Source organism: Arachis ipaensis, chromosome B4, assembly GCF_059453495.1.
Source record: "Arachis ipaensis isolate K30076 ecotype BB chromosome B4, ASM5945349v1, whole genome shotgun sequence".
In the NCBI taxonomy this organism is placed as follows: domain Eukaryota; kingdom Viridiplantae; phylum Streptophyta; class Magnoliopsida; order Fabales; family Fabaceae; genus Arachis; species Arachis ipaensis.
In genome coordinates, this window is record NC_142439.1 from 88,741,152 (window position 1) to 88,764,826 (window position 23,675).

At 38.7% G+C, this 23,675-nt stretch overlaps 1 protein-coding gene across 1 annotated transcript; it reads left to right on the forward strand.

Annotated features, from left to right (window-relative positions):
* Nucleotides 1–1,994: 1,994 nt before the first annotated feature.
* Nucleotides 1,995–2,600, forward strand: LOC148568290 (uncharacterized). Its single transcript, XM_088484675.1, has 2 exons — nt 1,995–2,387; nt 2,457–2,600. The coding sequence occupies exons 1-2, from the start codon at nt 1,995–1,997 to the stop codon at nt 2,598–2,600; spliced, it is 537 nt and encodes a 178-aa protein (XP_088340801.1).
* Nucleotides 2,601–23,675: the final 21,075 nt, after the last annotated feature.

The following is a 23,675-nucleotide window of genomic DNA, read 5'->3' on the forward strand; positions in this document are numbered from 1 at the left end:
CCCCTTGCACACTCATGGCGCCAATGTTTGCCAAAAAGTTAGAGGCAAACGTTGGCACAAACTTTTGCTCTCCAGGGTGTGTTGTTCATGCGCCAACGTTTGCCAAAAAGTTTGAGGCAAACGTTGGCGCAAACTTTTGCTCTCCAGGGTGTTGATTTGTGATGCCAAAAGTTTGCCAAAAAGTTTGAGGCAAACTTTTGCTCAAGCTTTTTGCCCAAAAGTTTGCACAAAAGTTTGAGACAAACTTTTGCTCCAGCTTTTTGCCCAAAAGTTTGAGGTAAACTTTTGGTCAAGCTTTTTGCTCCCTGGTTCGTTTTCAGTTAATCCAAAAGTTTGAGCTAAAGTTTGAGGCAAACTTTTGCTCAAACTTTTTGTCCTCTCTTCCTCCTAGCCATTCCTTCTTGCTTCAACCTTTCTCCAAGCTTTCTTCACCTATCATTAATCAACCAAACACATCAAAACTATGCTCAAAATCATGAGATATTCATTCTTTCATAATATGTGACAATTATAGCATAAAACCTCATGAAATTGCATTAATTCATACATGGTTGATTAAATCAAAGGAAACATGAAAATCTACCCCATTGGCTTGCTTGTGGCTCAAGAAAGTGCATAATTCAATTGAAAACAAAAGAAAAAGGCTAGTGAAACTAGGCTAAGATGACTTGTCATCAAGCGTCACATAATCATCACATTTATCATGTTCTTGTGTGCGAATGAATATCTTAGAGAAGAAATAGGCTTGAGTTGAATTAAAAAACAATAGTACTTTGCATTAATTCATGAGAAACAGCAGAGCTCCACACCTTAATCTATGGTGTGTAGAAACTCTACTGTTGAAAGTACATAAGTGATGAAGGTCCAGGCATGGCCGAATGGCCAGCCTCCATGATCTAAGAACTAAACATCCAGAGATGATCCAAATATGATCAAAATATGTAAATACAATAGTAAAAAGTCCTATTTATACTAAACTAGTTACTAGGGTTTACAGAGATAAGTAAATGATGCAGAAATCCACTTCCGGGCCCACTTGGTGTGTGCTTGGGATGAGCATTGAAGCTTTCACGTGTAGAGGTCTTCCTTGGAGTTGAACGTCAGTTTGTAACTTGTTTCTGGCGTTTAACTTTGCTTTGCAACTTGTTTCTGACGTTTAACGCCAGAATAGGGCAGAAAGCTGGCGTTGAACGCCAGTTTGCGTCGTCTAAACTCGGGAAAAGTATGGACTATTATATATTGCTAGAAAGCCCTGGATATCTACTTTCCAACGCAATTGTAAGTGAGCCTTTTAGACTTCTGTAGCTCCAGAAAATTCACTTTGAGTTCAGGGAGGTCAGAATAAAGCAGCATCTGTAGTCCTTCTTCAGCCTCTGAATCTGATTTTTGCTCAAGTCCCTCAATATCAGCCAGAAATTACCTGAAATCACAGAAAAACACACAAACTCATAGTAAAGTCCAGAAATGTGACTTTTTTTTAAAAGCTAATAAAAATATACAAAAAACTAACTAAATCATACTAAAAACTATGTAAAAACAATGCCAAAAAGCGTATAAATTATCCACTCATCATAATCCAAGAAGAGGCTAGATCCAACATGAGGAACCAAGGGGCAGCAATCTCAAAACTGGAAGTACAAGTAGGAAGCTTATCCAAGTAGATACCAATGCTTACACACACATTCCCTAGTGATACCATGGCCAACCCAAGAGGGGAATGCAAGGCCATCACACTAAGGAGTGGAAAGGTTGTGGAGGAGGCTTCCTCAAACCACAAATTGCAGGGAGAAGAAGATGCAATTGATCCAGGAACCAAGAAGGAAGAAGAGATGTCTACCCCAGCTCCACTCAAGAAAATCTTAAAGCCATATGTGCCAAAAGCACCATAACCACAAAGGCTAAGGAAAGATGGGAAGGACAGCCAGTTTTCTAGATTCTTAAAGATCTTTAAAAAGCTTCAAATCAACATACCTTTTGCGGAGGAACTAAAGCAAATGCCACTCTATGCCAAGATTTTAAAGGAGCTCATGACAAGAAAAAGAAACAGAGGAGAAAAGGAAACCATAGTGCTTACAGAGGAATGTAGTGCCATTATACAAAAGAAGCTTCTCCAAAAGATGAAAGATTCTGGGAGCTTTCAAATTTCCTGCATCATAGGGGACATAAGCATTGAGAAGGCATTATGTGATCTGGGAGCTAGCATCAACCTCATGTCCTTGGCCATGATGAAAAGAATGAGAATTGAAGAGGCCAAACCAATAAGAATGGCACTCCAATTAGCTGACAGAACATTCAAATTTCCTCATGGTGTGGTGGAAGATTTGTTGGTGAAAGTGGGAGAGTTTATCTTCCCAGCTAACTTTGTTGTGCTTGATATGGAAGAAAAGGTTAACACATCAATCATCTTAGGAAGACCATTCTTAGCTACTGCTAGAACTATAATTGACGTATAAAAGGGAGAGCTAGTCTTGAGACTGCATGAAAAGAAGATGGTATTCAATGTTTTCAAGGCAATAAGCTATCCAAAGGAGTCTATTGGTGAATGCATGGTGGTGGACATAATGAAGAAGCTAGTCCAAGGAGTACTAGACGAAGAATAATGTGAGGAAATTATGGAGCAAGATCAACAGCATGTGGTGAATTACCACAAGAAATCATACAAGACCCAATCATGTTAGACAAGGTAAGCAAGAAAGAGGTAGAAGCATCAAAGTTAGATTTGAAGACCCTCCCTCCAAGCTTGAAGTATGCCTACTTAGGTGACAACAACACATATTCAGTTATCATCAACTCAAGCTTGAGTAGAGAGCAAGAGGAGGTGCTTATCAATGTGTTGAGACAACACAAGGATGCCATAGGATGGATACTTTCTGATCTGAAGGGGATTAGTCCTTCTATGTGCATGCATAAAATCCTTCTTGAGGAAGGTGCCAAGCCCTCAAGACAGTCACAAAGAAGATTAAATCCAATAATGAAAGAAGTGGTACAAAAAGAAGTACTGAAATTATGGCAAGCAGGGGTAATTTACCCAATCTCAGACAGCCCTTGGGTGAGCCCAGTGCATGTAGTCCCCAAGAAGGGAGGAGTCACTGTTGTGCCAAATGAAAGAAATGAATTAATACCAACAAGAACAGTGACTGGATGGCGCAAGTGCATAGATTATAGGAAGCTCAATGAAGCCACAAGGAAGGATCATCTTTCTCTGCATTTCATGGATCAAATGTTGGAAAGACTAGCTGGATATGAATACTACTGTTTCTTGGATGGATACTCAGGCTATAATCAGATTGTAGTAGACCCCAAAGACCAAGAGAAGACTTCCTTTTCTTGTCCTTATGGTGTCTTTGCATATAAGAGAATGCCCTTTGGATTGTGCAATGCACCTGCCACATTCCAAAGGTGCATGCTCTCCATATTCTCTGACATGATTGAAAGGTTTATTGAGGTTTTAATGGATGATTTCTCTGTGTTTGGTGATTCATTTTCTAAGTGCTTACACCATCTTGCCTTGGTGCTAAGGAGATGCCAAGAAACCAACCTAGTTCTGAAAAAAATGCCCTTTTATGGTAACTGAAGGGGTGGTTCTTCGCCACAAAATCTCTAAAAGAGGCATAGAGATGGACAGAGCTAAGGTGGAAGTAATTGAGAAATTACCCCCACCTTGCAATGTCAAAGCAATTAGAAGTTTCTTGGGACATGCTGGGTTCTATAGAACGTTCATTAGAGACTTTTCAAAAATTGCCAAACCTTTAAGTAACTTGCTTGTCTCTAATGTCCCTTTTATCTTTGATAGAGAATATATGCAAGCCTTTGATGAGCTTAAAAGCAAATAAGAGCTTTTCAGATGAACATTTGATGATGATTCAAGAAGCCCCCTGGTTTGCAGATATAGCCAATTTCAAAGCTATTGGAGAGCTATCTTCCAACATTAACAAACACGTGAAAAGGAAGCTCATCAATGATGCCAAGCACTACATTTGGGATAAGCCTTACCTCTTCAAGAGGTCTGCTGATGGGATTTTAAGGAGATGCATCTCTCATGAGGAAGGACAAGAGGTCCTTTGGCACTGCCATGGATCCACATATGGAGGACATTTTAATGGAGAAAGGACTGCATACAAGGTGTTGTAATATGGATTCTTTCGGCCTACAATATTCAAAGATGCAAAGGAGTTTGTGACAAGGTGCAATGAATGTCAAAGAGCTGACAACCTACCCAAGAAAAATGAAATGCCACAGAGATTCATCATAGAATTGGAGTTGTTTGATGTTTGAGAGATTGATTTCATGGGACTATTCCCACCCTCATACTCAAACAACTACATATTAGTGGCTGTGGATTATATGTCAAAATGGGTAGAGGCCATAGCTATTCTAACAAATGATAACAAAGTGGTGATTAATTTCTTGAGAAAGAATATATTCAACCAGTTTGGGATTCCAAGAGCTCTTATAAGTGATGGAAGAACTCATTTTTGCAACAAACAACTTGAGACACTCCTCCTAAAATATGGTGTCAAGCACAACGTAGCAACCCCATACCACCCACAAACCAATGGTCAAGCTAAAATTTCAAATAGAGAGCTCAAGAGAATCCTTTAGAAGACTGTTGGGAACTCAAGAATAGATTGGTCCAAGAAGCTAGATGATGCACTATGGGCTTATAGAACAGCCTTCAAGACACCAATTAGCATGTCTCCATACCAATTAGTGTTTGGAAAGGGTTGTCATTTACCAATAAAGCTTAAACATAGAGCATTTTGGGCTCTAAAGATGTTAAACTTTGACAATCAAGCTGTTGGGGAAAGAAGACTACTAAAACTCAAGGAGCTAGAAGAATTCAGAACTCAAGCTTATGAAAATGCCAAAATCTACAAGGAGAAAGCAAAGAAATGGAATGATCAAAAGCTAGCAAGAAGAGAGTTTGTAGAAGGTCAAAAAGTGTTGTTGTATAACTCAAAGGCTCAAGTTCTTCCCAGGGAAGCTCAAGTCAAGATGGTCTGGACCCTTCACAATCCTAAAGGTTTCTCCCTATGGTCATGTAGAGCTTATGGAGGACAAGACACAAAGAACTTTCACTGTCAACAGCCACAGACTCAAGCATTATTTGGGGGATTCATTGGATGAGCAAAGAGTGAGCTACAACCTCAGCTAAGGAAGAAGGAACGTCAAGCTAGTGACGTTAAAGAAGCACTAGTTGGGAGGCACCCCAACATCCATATCCTTTCATTTTTCATGCTTTCTAGAAGTAGTTTATGATTAGTTACTTAGGTAGTTTGATTTTCAGCTCTGGTTGTTAGTTAATTAGTTAATAGTTCCTTGATTTTGTTCCTAGTTTGCTGGAAGTACAACACGGAGTGAGGTTGATTAATTGGGCTGAAGAACTAGCTAAAAAGCTAAGTTTGGTGTGGCCACCAACCCACTTAATTTAGGCTTACAATAGAACTTGATTGAATTAACTTTGGAAGTAAGCCCAAAATTAAGTTTGGTGTGGCCACCACCATAGGAAATTCACACAGAAAGCCTAAATTGGTTTAAGTTTGAATGCAATTAGTAATTTGGTGGGTGCATGAATGGCCTCTTTATTGTGTACGTAGGGATTGGAAGTGGAAGAGTGTGAAAGAATTAAATTTATTCCACCCATTATGTACACATTAAATTCCAATGATAAAGCCAATTTACTATATGCAAAGAAATTAAGTTCGGTGTCCCCATTAATTGCTTTTCAATTTAAATAATGTGAAGCATTTTTACTGATGGGGTTTCGCGGATTGAATTTTCAGGAAAAGGTGGGGCCTACATGATTGATAGCTCATTAAGTCAAGGAGTCAAAGTGTATTTACACTTTGGAACTCAAACAACTGAAGAAAGCTAAAGGGATAGGAGTTTGCACCTCTTCCCACGCTAGGCGCCACCAAGTGGGAAAACATTCAATTCTTTCACCATTCCCACCTTCCAAATCCCTCTTCCCACCCCTATAAAACCCACTTCCCCTTTCACTTTGTCCCACACTACAACCTAATCCACCACAACTGGAATAACCCCTCATCATTCTTCCTTTCTTTCTCTCTTTCTAACCTCATTCTCACTCTCTTGATTAGGACAATCAAGTCCTAAGTTTGGTGTTGGACCAAACATTTGCTTTGCTCTCTTTCCTTGTTACTTTCTTTAGCCTTCCATTAACCCTTCAAACCCTCTCTTATAATCTCAATGGCACCACCAAAAGCCTCCTAAAAGAAAAGAAAGACCAGGGAAACTGCCTCTGGATCATCAAACTTCAACGAGTACAAGTTTCTCTTATCATTCAGCCAAAACCAATTTTATGGATGGGTGAATGAGAGGCAAATCATTCCGGAGGTAGGCTTCCAACTGGGAAGGAATGAGCAGATAGAGGTCAACATTGAGATCAACAACAGAGGGTGGGCACTCTTGTGCAACCCACCAAAGAAGATGGTGGAAAGCTTGGTTAGAGAATTTTATGCTAATGCTGTGCCACAGCCTGGGCAACCCTTTAATTACCTAAGGTATGTGAAGGGGAAGACTATTGACTATAGTCCTGCCAACATAGAAAGAATGTTGATAGTGAAGCGTACAAATTCCACCCGGAGCTATGAAGAGAGGATGAAGCAACAAGACTCTGGATTTGAAGAAATTTTGAATAAAATGTGTGTTCTCAATGTGCAATGGATTAATGACAAAGATGGAAGGCTAAATCAACTAAGGAGAAAGGACTTGAGCCCCCAAGCTAGAGGGTTGCTGGATTTTGTGAGGAGATCCCTCAACCCTACCTCCAACACTTTGAAGGTCACTTTGGAGAGAGCTGTGCTCATACACAGCATCATGAGAGGGGAGAATATCAACGTTGGGGAGATAATCACCAATAATATCTATAGGGTGCTGAAAAGCACCAAGGACAGCACAAGGTTGGCCTTCCCTAGCATTATTCAAAGGCTATGTGATGAGGATGGGGTGGAGAAGATAATTGATGAAGTTTTGGTGGACCAAGACAAGCCTATAACTGCCAAAAAGATGGCCAAAGTAGTGGCTGTCAACCCACTGCAGAGAGCAAGGGAGCACAGAGCTCATGTGCAAGAGCCACAAGGTCCACCACAACAACAAGAAGCTGAGTTTCAACCACAATACCTACCACTTCCACCACCACCATATCCACAATTTCCTGAAGGTCTTAACTGGGAGCAAGTGTAAGAAGACATCCACCAAATGCAAGAAAGAATTCAAAAACTCCAGGAAAGCATGGAGTATATGAAGGAGCAACAAGGCTAATTCCAATGGGGAGAGATGAAAGGCTACCTCAACTTAATCATGGAACAACAAAAAATTCAACAGGGGAATCTTGCTAAATTTAGAGCCCTTTATGAGGCCAGAACCATAGCAAGAAGGCAATATGACTGCTATGCACAAGCAAAGTTGAACCACTTATGTAATGCAGTAGCCAGTATGACCCCCAATTATCCAACATTCATGCAAAAGGTGGAAGAACTCAGTGCAAGACAAGAGGAAATTGTGGACAAGCACATAGAAAATGAAAGGAATTATATGAGGAGGCTAGACTTTTGGAAACCCAAGAGTACCAAAGCATAGGAAGGATCATCCAAGAGAAAGAAGGATGGTGATGACCCCTCCTCTAAGAAGAAAGATAAAGGAAAACGGCCTATGCCTTGAAGCTGTTCCAAGAAATCAAAGGTTGTTGAGTCCATGGTTGCATTAATTTCTACTTTAATAACTTGTCTGATTATCTAGTTGTCGTTTAGTTCTTTATGTTTTAAGTTTTTTCTTTATGAGTCTTTCAAGTTTGAGAAAGAAAATGTTGTTTAAGTTTTAGCACAATCGATAAAAGTAGTTTGTTTTCATGGAAATCAATGGTGAGTTGTGCAAAAACAAGAGTAAAGAGACTAAGACCAAGAGGGATAATTCAAGACTAAGAGATGAGGAACTAAGTATAGAACCTTGAATGAATTTGGAAGAAACTAAGTCATAATGAACAATTGGACTTAGAGGATATGACAAGTAGAAGCTAAGGTTAACCATTGAATATCCATAGAACCAAGAAGTAGTAAGTAAAAGACCCAAGGCTCTGAGCATCAACTACTAGGATAAAAGAAAGAAACAAATAACTCAAAGAGCCAAAGATCCTAGTAGATGCTTGTACTGAAGATGTGTTAAGAAGAGAGACCTGGACAAGTAGATTCTTAGGGGTGTCTCAACACCTAGTACCCTAAAACCATCTGGTTTGGGAATGCTAATTGAAAGCCTAATCTAAAGGGTCATCTTGAGACAAAACACTTAGAGTCGTGGTCAACCAAATAGAAACAAAAGAGAAGTGAAAAGAAAAGAACAATAAAAAAAAAAGAACAACTCTTACTACTTCAAGGTGACAATCAATAGAAAGGAATCCAAAAGCAAAGTACTTAAAAGAATCCTCAAAAGTCTAAGAGTTCATTGTGATATAATAAGATTCATGCATGAGTTAATACTTAGCCTCTATCCTTAGTTAGGAATGCATTTCTTTGAAGACAAGTCTCAATCCATTAAGGAATAACTCACATTGATTTGCTTGGGGACAAGCAAAGCTTAAGTTTGGTGTTGTGATGACTTGCATCATTTACCTCTTTCTGTTATCTAAAAGGACCATAAAAAGAGCATAATCTCATTCAATCAATGCAATTTCATGAAGTAAATGGTGGATATTATGGTACATTGCTTTGAAATGAGTCTGTATTGAATTTCAGGTGAAAAAAGCAGCAAAAGAAGGAGAAATCAAGAAAAAGAAGCTGGGTGTGTGAAGCTGGGCGTGCCACTTGGTACAAACGCCACCAAACACTATAGGCATGGCACGCCAGCCAAGGGGCGTGGCACGCCAATTTACAATTCCAGAAGAGGATTCTTGAGGATTTACTATGGGCGTGGCACGCCAGCACTAGGGCGTGGCACGCCAAGTATATTTTCCAAGGAGCATATTTGAAGACCACAAAAGGGGCGTGGCATGCCAAGTTGGGTGTGGCACGCCAACCCCCTCATAAACACTGGGCGTGCCACTTGACTTCGAAGGCGTGGCACACCAGTTCATTGGTCCAGAAAGGGGACTTGAAGGCTCAATACTGGGCGTGCCACTTGATGTCGAAGGCGTGGCACGCCAACTCTACTCATGACTCGGACGTGCCACCTGGGTTCTAGGCGTGGCATGCCAAGCTTGAAGAAGTTCACACCAGTAAGGGCGTGCCACTTGAACTCGAAGGTGTGGCATACCAATATGTTTGACCAGAGGAGTATGGAGGAAGACCCAATGATGGGCGTGCCACTTGGGTTCAAGGCGTGGCACGCCAATGCTTGAAGAAGCTTAAGCACCTACTGGGCGTGCCACTTGATGTCGAAGGCATGGCACGCCAGCTCTAGCAACCAAAAGAGAATAAGACTAGGCGTGCCACTTGAGACTTAAAGTGTGGCACGCCAAGGAAAGATAACTATGGGCACGCGACTTGAAATCTGGGTGTGGCACGCGTATCACTTCTCATTCATGCACCATCAAAGGGTGTGGCATGCCAATGTTGTTTTCTAGAAAGGAAGATTGAAGCATTATCAAGGGTGTGGCACACTACCTTCTGGGCATGGCACGCCAGTGTTGTTTTCCAGAGAGTGAAGATGAAGGCTTATTAAGGGCGTGTGGTATACGAAATTGTTACTCAGGTTGTGAATTATTGTTCGAAATTGATTCCCTGGCGATGGCACCAAAAATGGATGCACAGAACAATGGTCTGAACATATCTTCACAACTTCGCATAACTAACCAGCAAGTGCACTGGGTCGTCCAAGTAATACCTTACGTGAGTAAGGGTCGATCCCACGGAGATTGTTGGTATGAAGTAAGCTATGGTCACCTTGTAAATCTCAGTCAGGCGGATATAAAATAGTTATGTAGTTTTCGAAATTTAGTAATAAAAGAAGGATAGAAATACTTATGTAAATCATTGGTGAGAATTTCAGATAAGTGTATGGAGATGCATTCGTTCCTCTGAACCTCCGCTTTCCTGCTGTCTTCATCCAATCAGTCTTACTCCTTTCTATGGCTGGCTTTATGTAAGGATGTCACCGGTGTCAATGGCTACTTTCAATCCTCTCGGGAAAATGGTCCAAATGCTCTGTCACAGCACGGCTAATCGTCTGGAGGCATCACCCTTGTCGATGGTTGCATCCTATTCCTCTCTGTGAAAATGGTCCGATGCGCTGTCACTGCATGGCAAATCATCTTGGAGGTTCTCGATCATATTGGAATAGGATTTACTATCCTTTTGCGTCTGTCACTACGCCCAGCACTCGCGAGTTTGGAGTTCGTCACAGTCATTCAATCCCAGAGTCCTACTCGGAATACCACGGACAAGGTTTAGACTTTCCGGACTCTCATGAATGCCGCCATCAATCTAGCTTATACCACGAAGATTCTGATTAAGAGATCTAAGAGATACTCATTCAATCTAATGTAGAACGGAAGTGGTTGTCAGGCACGCATTCATAGGGAATGATGATGATTGTCACGTTCATCACATTCAGGTTGAAGTGCGAATGAATATCTTAGAAGCGGAATAAATTGAATTGAATAGAAAAACAGTAGTACTTTGCATTAATCTTTGAGGAACAGCAGAGCTCCACACCTTAATCTATGGAGTGTAGAAACTCTACCGTTGAAAATACATAAGTGAAAGGTCCAGGCATGGCCGAATGGCCAGTCCCCTAAAACGTGATCACAGGATCAGAATACAATCCAGGATGTCTACTACAATAGTAAAAGGTCCTATTTATAATAAACTAGCTACTAGGGTTTACAAAAGTAAGTAATTGATGCATAAATCCACTTCCGGGGCCCACTTGGTGTGTGCTTGGGCTGAGCTTGAATGTTGCACGTGTAGAGGTCCTTCTTGGAGTTGAACGCCAGGTTGTAACGTATTTCTGGCGTTCAACTCTGGTTTGTGACTTGTTTCTGGCGTTTAACTCCAGACAGCAGCATAGAACTGGCATTCAATGCCCTTTTACGTCATCTAAACTCGGCCAAAGTATGGACTATTATACATTGCTGGAAAGCCCTGGATGTCTGCGTTCCAACGAAATTGGAAGCGCGCCAATTTGAGTTCTGTAGCTCCAGAAAATCTACTTTGAGTGTAGGGAGATCAGAATCCAACAGCATCAACAGTCCTTCTTCAACCTCTGAATCTGATTTTTGCTCAAGTCCCTCAATTTCAGCCAGAAAATACCTGAAATCATAGAAAAACACACAAACTCATAGTAAAGTCCAGAAATGTGAATTTAACATAAAAACTAATGAAAACATCCCTAAAAGTAACTAGATCCTACTAAAAGCATACTAAAAACAATGCCAAAAAGCATACAAATTATCCGCTCATCACAACACCAAACTTAAATTGTTGCTTGTCCCCAAGCAACTGAAAATCAAATAGGATAAAAAGAAGAGAATATACTATAAATTCCAAACTATCAATTAAACATAGCTTCAATCATATGAGCGGGACTTGTAGCTTTTTGCCTCTTGAATAGTTTTGGCATCTCACTTTATCCATTGAGGTTCAGAATGATTGGCATCTATAGGAACTCAGAGTTCAGATAGTGTTATTGATTCTCCTAGTTTAGTATAATGATTCTTGAACACAGCTTCTATATGAGTCTTGGCCGTGGCCCTAAGCACTTTGTTTTCCAGTATTACTACCGGATACATAAATGCCACAGACATATAATTGGGTGAACCTTTTCAGATTGTGACTCAGCTTTGCTAAAGTCCCCAATTAGAGGTGTCCAGGGTTCTTAAGCACACTCTTTTTTTGCTTTGGACCTTGACTTTAACCGCTCAGTCTCAAGTTTTCACTTGACACCTTCACGCCACAAGCACATGGTTAGGGACAGCTTGGTTTAGCTGCTTAGACCAGGATTTTATTCCTTTAGGCCCTCCTATCCACTGATGCTCAAAGCCTTGGGATTCTTTTTATTTTCCCTTGCCTTTTGGTTTTAAGGGTTATTGGCTTTTTGCTCTTGCCTCTTGGTTTTAAGAGCTTTTGGCTTTTTCTGCTTGCTTTTTCTCTCTTTTTTTTATTTTTTTTTCGCTAATTTTTTTTTCTGCAAGCTTTGTTCTTTGCTGCTTTTTCTTGCTTCAAGAATCATTTTTATGATTTTTCAGATTATCAAATAACATGTCTCCTAGTCATCATTCTTTCAAGAGCCAACATATTTAACATTCTTAAACAACAACTTCAAAAGACATATGCACTGTTCAAGCATTCATTCAGAAAACAAGAAGCATTGTCACCACGTTAATATAATTAAACTAAGTTCAAGGATAAATTCAAAACTCATGTACTTCTTGTTCTTTTGAATTAAAACATTTTTCATTTAAGAGAGGTGATGGATTCATAGGACATTCATAACTTTAAGACATAGTTACTAACTACTAATGATCATGTAATGAAGACACAAACATAGATAAGCACTTAACATAGAAAATGAAAAATAGAAGAAATAAGAACAAGGAATGAGTCCACCTTAGTGATGGTGGCGTTTCCTTCTTGAGGAACCAATGATGTCCTTGAGCTCTTCTATGTCTCTTCTTTGTCTTTGTTGCTCCTCCCTCATTGCTTTTTGATCTTCTCTAATTTCATGAAGGATGATGGAGTGCTCTTGATGTTCCACCCTTAATTGTCCCATGTTGGAGCTTAGTTCTCCTAGGGAGGTGTTGATTTGCTCCCAATAGTTTTGTGGAGGAAAATGCATTTGAGGCATCTCCGAGATCTCATGGTGATGAGATTCATGCGCCTCTTGAGCTCCATGAATGGGTTCTCTTGCTTGCTCCATCTTTTTCTTAGTGATGGGCTTGTCCTCTTTAATGAGGATATCTCCCTCTATGTCAATCCCAGCCGAATTGCATAGGTGGCAAATGAGGTGAGGAAAGGCTAACCTTGCCATGGTGGAGGACTTGTCAGCCACCTTGTAGAGTTCTTGAGGTATAATCTCATGAACTTCTACCTCTTCTCCAATCATGATGCTATGGATCATGATGGCCCGGTCTATAGTAACTTCAGACCGGTTGCTAGTGGGAATGATTGAGCATTGAATGAACTCCAACCATCCTCTAGCTACAGGCTTAAGGTCCAGTCTTCTTAGTTGAACCGGTTTGCCTTTTGAGTCAATCTTCCATTGAGCTCCTTCTACACATATGTCCATGAGGACTTGGTCCAACCTTTGATCAAAGTTGACTCTCCTTGTGTAGGGGCGTGCGTTCTCTTCCATCTTTGGCAAGTTGAACGCCAACCTCACATTTTCCGGACTAAAATCTAAGTATTTCCCCCGAACCATGGTGAGATAATTCTTTGGGTTCGGGTTCTTACTTTGATCATGGTTCCTAGTGATCCATGCATTAGCATAGAACTCTTGAACCATTAGGATGCCGACTTGTTGGATGGGGTTTGTTAGAACTTCCCAACCTCTTCTTTGAATTTCATATCGGATCTCCGGATACTCATTTCTTTTGAGTTTGAAAGGGACCTCGGGGATCACCTTCTTCTTGGCCACAACATCATAGAAGTGGTCTTGATGGGCTTTGGAGATGAACCTTTCCATCTCCCATGACTCGGAGGTGGAAGCTTTTGTCTTCCCTTTCCCTTTTCTAGAGGATTCTCCGGTCTTAGGTGCCATCAATGGTAATGGAAAAACAAAAAGCTTATGCTTTTACCACACCAAACTTAGAATTTTGCTCGCCCTCGAGCAAGAGAAGAAAGAAAAGATGAAGAAGAAGAAGAAAAGATGGAGAAGAGGAGGGAGGTGTGTTTCGGCCAAGAAGAGAAGAGAGGGTTGTGTTGTGTGAAAATGAGGAAGAATGGAAGGCTTTATATAAGGAATGGGGGGGTTAAGGTTCGGCCATTTAGGGTGGGTTTGGGTGGGAAATTGAATTTGAATTTTGAAGGTAGGTGGAGTTTATAAGGTAAGTTTTTGGGGAAGAGTGGATGGATGTGAGTGGTGAAGAGGTGATGGGGGAGGTAGGTGGGGATCCTGTGGGGTCTACAGATCCTGAGGTGTTCAAGGATTTACAACCTTGCACCAACTTAGGCATATAAAATGCCCTTGCACACAACTCTGGGCGTTCAGCGCCAAGTTGGTGCTTGTTCTGGGCGTTGAACGCCCATTTGTAGCCTATTTCTGGCGTTGAACGCCAGAACCATGCTTGTTCTGGGCGTTCAGCGCCAGCTCTCCTCCAGGGTGCATTTCTGGCATTCAAGCACCCAGATGCTACCCATTTCTGGCGTTCAGCGCCAGAACCATGCTCTGTTCTGGCGTTGAACGCCCAAAACATGCTTCTTACTGGCGTTTAAACGCTAGTAAGGTCTTCCTCCAGGGTGTGATTTTTCTTCTGCTGTTTTTGATTCCGTTTTCAATTTTTATATTTATTTTGTGACTCCACATGATCATGAACCTAATAAAACATGAAAACCAAAAATAAAATTAGATAATTAAACATTGGGTTGCCTCCCAACAAGCGCTTCTTTAATGTCAATAGCTTGACAGTGGGCTCTCATGGAGCCTCACAGATGTGCAGAGTTCTGTTGAGATCTCCCAACACCAAACTTAGAGTTTGACTGTGGGGGCTTTGGTTGACTCTGCTTTGAGAGAAGCTTTTTCTGCTTCCTCTCCATGGATGCAGAGAGAGATCTTTGAGTTGTAAACACAAGGTTGTCCTTATTTAATTGAAAGATCAATTCTCCTCTATCCACATCAATCACAGCTCTTGCTGTGGCTAGGAAAGATCTTCCTAGGATGATGGATTCATCCTCTTCCTTTCCAGTATCCAGGACTATGAAATTAGCAGGGATGTAAAGGCCTTCAACCTTTACTAACACGTCCTCTACTTGTCCATAAGCCTGTTTTCTTGAATTGTCTGCCATCTCTAATGAGATTTTAGCAGCTTGTACCCCATAGATTCCCAGTTTCTCTATTACGAGAGGGGCATGAGATTTATCCCTGAACCAAGGTCACACAGAGCCTTAAAGATCATGGTGCCTATAGTACAAGGTATTATGAACTTTCCAGGATCCTGTCTCTTCTGAGGCAATGTCAGTTGATCCAGATCACTTAGTTCATTGGTGAACAAGGGAGGTTTATCTTCCCAAGTTTCAATGCTAAATAATTTGGCATTCAGCTTCATGATTGCACCAAGGAACTTGGCAGCTTGCTCTTCAGTAACATCCTCATTCTCTTCAGAAGAGGAATACTCATCAGAGCTCATGAATGGCATAAGGAGGTTCAATGAAATCTCTATGGTCTCTAGATGAGTCTCAGAGTCCTTTGGTTCCTCAGAGGGAAGCTCCTTATTGATCACTGGACGTCCCAGGAGGTCTTCCTCCTTGGGATTCACGTCCTCTCCTTCCCTTACAGGTTCGGCCATGGTGCTTATGTCAATGGCCTTGCACTCTCCTTTTGGATTCTCTTCTGTATTGCTTGGGAGAGTACTAGGAGGGATTTCAGTGATCCTTTTACTCAGCTGGCCCACTTGTGCTTCCAAATTTCTAATGGAAGACCTTGTTTCATTCATGAAACTTACAGTGGCCTTGGATAGATCAGAGACTAAGTTTGCTAAATTAGAGGTATTTTGTTCAGAGTTCTCTGTCTGTTGCTGAGTGGATGATGGAAAAGGTTTATTATTGTTAAACCTGTTTCTTCCACCATTATTAAAGCCTTGTTGAGGCCTTTGATCCTTCCATGAGAGATTTGGATGATTTCTCCATGATGGATTATAGGTGTTTCCATATGGTTCACCCATGTATTTTAAATCTGCTATTGCAGGGTTCTCAGGATCATAAGCTTCTTCTTCAGAAGATGCCTCTTGAGTACTGTTGGATGCAGCTTGCATTCCATTCAGACTCTGAGAAATCATATTGACTTGCTGAGTCAATATTTTATTCTGAGCCAGTATGGCATTCAGAGTATCAATTTCAAGAACTCCCTTCTTCATAGGCGTCCCATTACTCACAGGATTCCTCTCAGAAGTGTACATGAACTGGTTATTAGCAACCATGTCAATGAGTTCTTGAGCTTCTGCAGGCGTTTTCTTTAGGTGAATGGATCCACCTGCAGAAGTATCCAATGACATCTTTGATAGCTCAGATAAACCATCATAGATTATATCCAGGATGGTCCATTCTGAAAGCATGTCAGAAGGACACTTTTTGGTCAGCTGCTTGTATCTTTCCCAAGCTTCATAGAGGGATTCTCCTTCTTTCTGTCTGAAGGTTTGAACATCCACTCTAAGCTTGCTCAACTTTTGAGGAGGAAAGAACTTGGCTAAGAAAGTCGTGACCAGCTTATCCTAAGAGTTCAGGCTATCTCTGGGTTGAGAGTCCAACTACACTCTAGCTCTGTCTCTTACAGCAAAAGGGAAAAGCATGAGCCTGTAGACTTCAGGATTTACTCCATTAGTCTTAACAGTATCACAGATCTGCAAGAATTCAGTTAAGAACTGAAAGGGATCTTCAGATGGAAGTCCATGAAACTTGCAGTTCTGCTGCATCAGAGAAACTAGCTGAGGTTTCAGCTCAAAGTTGTTTGCTCCAATGGTAGGGATGGAGATGCTTCTTCCATGTAAATTAAAATTAGGTGCAGTAAAGTCACCAAGCATTCTCCTTACATTGTTGTTGGGTTCGGCTGCCATCTCCTTTACTTGTTCGAAATTTTCATTAAGGTTGTCTCTGGATTGTTGTAATTTAGCTTCTCTTAGTTTCCTCTTCAGAGTCCTTTCAGGTTCTGGATCAGCTTCAACAAGAATGCCTTTTTCTTTGTCCCTGCTCATAAGAAAGAGAAGAGAAAAAGAAAAGAAGAGGAATCCTCTATGTCACAGTAAAGAGGTTCCTTATTGTTAGTAGAAGAAGAAAAAGAAGAAAAAATTCGAACACAGATAGAAAAGGGGGTTCGAATTTGGTGAGTGATGTGAGGGAGAGATGTTAGTAGATGAATAAACAAATAGAAGAAGATGAGAGAGGGAGAGGATTTTCGAAAATAATTTTTGAAAAGGAGTTAGTAATTTTCGAAAAATAATTTTTGAAAATGGTTAGTAATTTTTTTGAAAAGTTTAAAATCAAAAGTTAAAATAATTAATTAATTAAAAAGAATTTTTGAAAAAGAGGGAGATATTTTCGAAAATTAGAGAGAGAGGGGGTTAGTTAGGTGGTTTTGAAAAAGATAAGAAACAAACAAAAAGTTAGTTAGTTAGTTGAAACAAATTTTGAAAATCAATTTTAAAAAGATAAGAAGATAAGAAGTTAGAAAGGATATTTTGAAATCAAATTTTGAAAAAGATAAGATAAGAAGATATTTTTGAAAATATATGATTGAAATTAGTTTTGAAAAAGATTTGATTTTTTTTAAAATCACAATTAATGACTTGATTCACAAGAAATCACAAGATATGATTCTAGAACTTAAAGTTTGAATCTTTCTTAACAAGTAAGTAACAAACTTGAAATTTTTGAATCAAAACATTAATTGTTATTGTTATTTTCGAAAATATGATGTAAAAATAAGAAAAAGATTTTTGAAAAATATTTTTGAAATTTTCGAAAATAACTAAAAAAAAATGAAAAAGTTTTGATTTTTGAAAAAGATTTTGAAAAAGATAAGAATTTTAAATTGAAAATTTGATTTGACTCATAAAAACAACTAGATTTTAAAAATTTTTGAAAAAGTCAACTCAAATTTTCGAATTTATGAGAGAAAAGAGGGAAAGATATTTTTTTGATTTTTGAATTTTTATGATGAGAGAGAAAAACAAGAAAAATGATGCAATGCATGAAAGTTATGGATCAAAACAATGAATGCATGAATGTCAAGATGAACACCAAGAACACTATGAAGATCATGATGAACATCAAGAACACATTTTTTGAAAAAAAAATTTTAATGCAAAGAAAACATGCAAGACACCAAACTTAGAATTCTTTAATGCTTAGACATAAAGAATTCAGGAATGCATATGAAAAACAAGAAAAGACACAAAACATGCAAATGCAAAGATCAAACAAGAAGACTTACCAAGAACAACTTGAAGATCATGAAGAACACTATGAATGCATGAGAATTTTCGAAAAATGCAAGATGAGTATGCAATTGACACCAAACTTATAACATGACTCAAGACTCAAACAAGAAACACAAAAAATATTTTTTTGAATTTTTTTTTTTGATTTTCTAAATTTTTTTGGAATTTTTTTTCGAAAATTGATTTGAAAAATAAAAAAAAAGGATTTCAAAATCTTTAATACGAATTCCAGGAATCTTTTACTCTTTAGTCTAAAGCTCCAATCTGAGGGTTAGACATGGCTTAATAGCCAGTCAATCTTTAGAATGGATTTACATCCATTGAGGTGATTAGTTAAAGACCAAACCCAAAGGAGTTTGGGTATGGCTTTTCAGCCAGATAGGATTCAACATGTTACCATGAAACTCTAGAATTCATTCTTCAAAGTTTTGAAGCCATATAATAATTTATTTTTGAAAACATTATTTTTATTATTTTTTTCGAAAACAAAAGAAAATTTTTTTGAAAGATTTTTGAAAAATTTTTTTTTGAAAATAAAACAAAAAGAAAATTACCTAATCTGAGCAACAAGATGAACCGTCAGTTGTTCAAACTCGAACAATCCCCGGCAATGGCGCCAAAAACTTGGTATGCGAAATTGTTACTCAGGTTGTGAATTATTGTTCGAAATTGATTCCCTGGCGATGGCACCAAAAACGGATGCACAGAACCATGGTCTGAACATATCTTCACAACTTCGCATAACTAACCAGCAAGTGCACTGGGTCGTCCAAGTAATACCTTACATGAGTAAGGGTCGATCCCACGGAGATTGTTGGTATGAAGCAAGCTATGGTCACCTTGTAAATCTCAGTCAGGCGGATATAAAATAGTTATGTAGTTTTCGAAATTTAGTAATAAAAGAAGGATAGAAATACTTATGTAAATCATTGGTGAGAATTTCAGATAAGCGTATGGAGATGCATTCGTTCCTCTGAACCTCCGCTTTCCTGCTGTCTTCATCCAATCAGTCTTACTCCTTTCTATGGCTGGCTTTATGTAAGGATGTCACCGGTGCCAATGGCTACTTTCAATCCTCTAGGGAAAATGGTCCAAATGCTCTGTCACAGCACGGCTAATCGTCTGGAGGCATCACCCTTGTCGATGGTTGCATCCTATTCCTCTCTGTGAAAATTGTCCGATGCGCTGTCACTGCATGGCTAATCATCTTGGAGGTTCTCGATCATACTGGAATAGGATTTACTATCCTTTTGCGTCTGTCACTACGCCCAGCACTCGCGAGTTTGGAGTTCGTCACAGTCATTCAATCCCAGAGTCCTACTCGGAATACCACGGACAAGGTTTAGACTTTCCGGACTCTCATGAATGCCGCCATCAATCTAGCTTATACCACGAAGATTCTGATTAAGAGATCTAAGAGATACTCATTCAATCTAATGTAGAACGGAAGTGGTTGTCAGGCACGCGTTCATAGGGAATGATGATGATTGTCACGTTCATCACATTCAGGTTGAAGTGCGAATGAATATCTTAGAAGCGGAATAAATTGAATTGAATAGAAAAACAGTAGTACTTTGCATTAATCTTTGAGGAACAGCAGAGCTCCACACCTTAATCTATGGAGTGTAGAAACTCTACCGTTGAAAATACATAAGTGAAAGGTCCAGGTATGGCCGAATGGCCAGCCCCCTAAAACGTGATCACAGGATCAGAATACAATCCAGGATGTCTAATACAATAGTAAAAGGTCCTATTTATAATAAACTAGCTACTAGGGTTTACAAAAGTAAGTAATTGATGCATAAATCCACTTCCGGGGCCCACTTGGTGTGTGCTTGGGCTGAGCTTGAATGTTGCACGTGTAGAGGTCCTTCTTGGAGTTGAACGCCAGGTTGTAACATATTTCTGGCGTTCAACTCTGGTATGTGACTTGTTTCTGGTGTTTAACTCCAGACAGCAGCATAGAACTGGCGTTCAACGCCCTTTTACGTCGTCTAAACTCGGCCAAAGTATGGACTATTATACATTTCTGGAAAGCCCTGGATGTCTAGTTTCCAACGCAATTAGAAGCGTGCCATTTTGAGTTCTGTAGCTCCAGAAAATCCACTTTGAGTACAGGGAGGTCAGAATCCAACAGCATCAGCAGTCCTTCTTCAACCTCTAAATCTGATTTTTGCTCAAGTCCCTCAATTTCAGCCAGAAAATACCTGAAATCACAGAAAAACACACAAACTCATAGTAAAGTCCAGAAATGTGAATTTAACATAAAAACTAATGAAAACATCCCTAAAAGTAACTAGATTCTACTAAAAACATATTAAAAACAATGCCAAAAAGCGTACAAATTATCCGCTCATCAGCGTGGCACGCCACCTATTGGGCGTGCCACGCTAGTTCAACATTCCAGAAGAAGAAGAGCAAGGAAAGAGCCTCGGCGTGCCACTTGAGCTTGAAGGCGTGGCACGCCAGGTTGCTTGATGAAGAGGGCGTGCCACTTGGGGAGCCAGGCGTGGCGCGCCAAGCCAAGCTGAGAAGCTAGGCTTGGCACGCCACTCAAATGCCAGCCACATGCCAGGCACATGCTTCATTTTATGAATTTTTTCTTCTCCTTTTTTTAGTTGTAATTTTCTTTTCTCTTATGTATTTTCTTAATTCTAGTGATAGGAGTAGTATAAATAACCCCTAGAAGTACTGAAAAAGGGGTTGGATTGGCAAGTAGTTTTAACTTTAGTTTATACTTCACTTCATCTTCTCCACCTCTTGTACTTTTCTCTAAGCTATGAGTAGCTAAATTCCCTCTCATTGGGAGAGGGAGCTCTGTTGTACTTGATGGATTAATGATAGTGAATTTCTTCTTCTCTTCATCTTCTCTTTGATTTGCTAGAATGAATTTCATTCTTCATGCTAATGTTCAATCATCTTGGGAAAGAGGTTGAATGCAAAATAGGTTTCATGGGAACCTTGGAAAAGGAAACATGAAACCATGCTTGAAATCCCTTCTCACAATTGAGTAGATATGAATTTTGGGATTGGATATGGTGACATATAATCCACCCATTATTTGGGTATATGAGGATGTGTGGTATAATCAGGGACCAAGCATATCTCTCTTCATGAGCAATTAGACCAAGGAATTGGCTTATTATCAAGATTTGAGAGATTGAATCACCAAGGATTGGAGTTCAATCAATCACAATTGCCAAGAGGTCAATGAGTTGCATGATTGAAAATAAGATGATCTAGATTTAATCCAAAGAGAACAATATCTCCTAATCCCAATGAATTTCTCCTATTCTTATCTTCCCTATTTATTATAGCTTTCTTTAAAATCCTGTTATTCCCCATTTCCATTTACAATTCAGTCATTTATGTTTTAGCACTTTACATTCTTGCCATTTACTTTTTTACACTCTATTACTTTTCTTTATTTTTAAGTCATTTACATTTCTGTTCATTTAGAATTCTGCAATTACAATCTATATTGCTCAACTTGACTAATTCACCCATTGATTAAAATTGCTCAAATCTACCAATCTCTATGGATTCGACCCCACTCCTAGTGGGTTATTACTTGACGATATTTTGTTGCGCTTGCCAAAGAATGGATTCATTTTACATGGGGAGTGAATTCCGGTCATCATAGAGTTAATTCAGAAAGGCAAAGCAACTCCAATCCTCAACTATATCCTTAAAGTATTAGCACCCTATTATAATAATCCTAAATTCTGTAATCCTGCAACCTCTTGATCTGCCTGACTAAGACCTGCAAGATAACCATAGCTTGCTTCAAAGCACAATCCTCATGGGATCGACCCTGACTCGCTCAGGTATTACTTAGACAACCCAGTCCACTTGCTGGTACAACAATACGAAGGTGTGGGGATTCGTGCTACCAAGTTTTTGGCGTCGTTGCCAAGGATTGTTGAGTTTGGACAAATTGATGGATTGTCTTGCTCCCTAGATCAGGTAATTTTTATTTATTTGAGTCTTTTAATTTTTGTTTTCTTCTTCTTCAATTTTCGAAAAAAATCAAAAACCTTTTCAAAAAAATATTTTATTTTCTTTGTTTAATCTTTGTTCTTGGTTTGAGTCTTACATATTCCTATTTTTCAATTACAAAAATTTTAAAACTTTACCAAAAACCTTTATCTTTTTTGTCACCTTCTTCTTTTATTTTTCTTTAATTTTTGAAAATTTCTTTGTGGTTTTCTAAAAATTTTAAGTTTGGTGTCCTTTTTATGTTCTTGTGTTCTTTAAAGTTCTTGAGTCTTGTTCTTTGTGTTCTTGTTAGTCTTCAAAGTGTTCTTGAGTCTTTTCTGTGTTTTGATCTTGAAATTTTTAAGTTTGGTGTTCCTTTGTGTTTTCCTCCAAAAATTTTCGAAAATAAGGTGCACTAAATCTAAAAATTTTAAGTCTTGAGTCTTTTACTTATTTTTCTCTTTCTTCATTAAATTCAAAAATAAAAATAGTATCTTTTCTATTTTTATTTTTACTTAATTTTCGAAATTTTTAAATAAAAATTCAGATTTCAATTTAAAATTTTTATCTTATCTTATCTTAGTTTTCAAGTTTTCAAAAAATCAAATCTTTTCAAAATTAAAAAACTTATCTTCTTCAAAATCTTATCTTTTTTCAAATTTCAAAATTTCAAAAATCTTATCTTTTTCAAAATCAAAATTCAAATCTTATCTTTTTAAAATCCTTTTCAAATCTTTTTAAATTTCTTATCTTATCTTTTTCTAATTTCAAATTTTAATTTCAAATCTTTTCTTATCTTATCTCTTATCTTATTTTAGATTCAAATCTTTTCTTAACCACTCATCTTCTCTCTCCTCTTTTTCAAAATTTCCTAACTAACTCTCATCTCTTCTTAATTTTTGAAAACTCCTTCCTATTTCTCTCTTCTCTTTTTCGAAAATACACTAACCAAATTTCAATTTTTTTTAAATTAATTAACTTAATTTTTGAAAATTAATTAATAAATAAAATAAAAACAAAAATATTTTAATTCTTATTTATCTTTTTTATTTATACATCTTCTTCTATTTGCTTCTATTAATTCGAATTACTCCCCCTCTCTTGTCTTCCATCTTCACTTTTCTCTCTTCTTCTTCTCTCTTCACATCTAATTGGAAGCTTGACGATCGTGATTTCTGCCAGTAAAGAATGTCATAAAAACAGTCGCGTTGTAGATATAGTCTCTAAACCGACAAAAATCCCTTTCGTACAAACGTTTTGGGTGTCACAAGTAACAAACCCCTTAAAAATTGTTAACCGTGTATTCAAACCTCGGGTCGTCTTCTCAAGGAAATGCGAGGAAGTATGTTCTTATTATTGGTTATAAAGGTTGTAATCGGGGTTTAGAAGGTGAGAAGCAAGTAATTTAAATGACGAGTGAATTAAATGGCAATTAAAAATAAATAATAACTGTAAAACAACTTTTGGCAAGATAAGGGAAATTAGAAGTCCAACTTAGTTATCCCTCTCAACAATAATGAAAGTTGCATCTTAATTCCACTTAGTTAACCTATGAAGCAAAGGTAAGTCAAGGGACTAATTAGTTTGACCTTCGAAT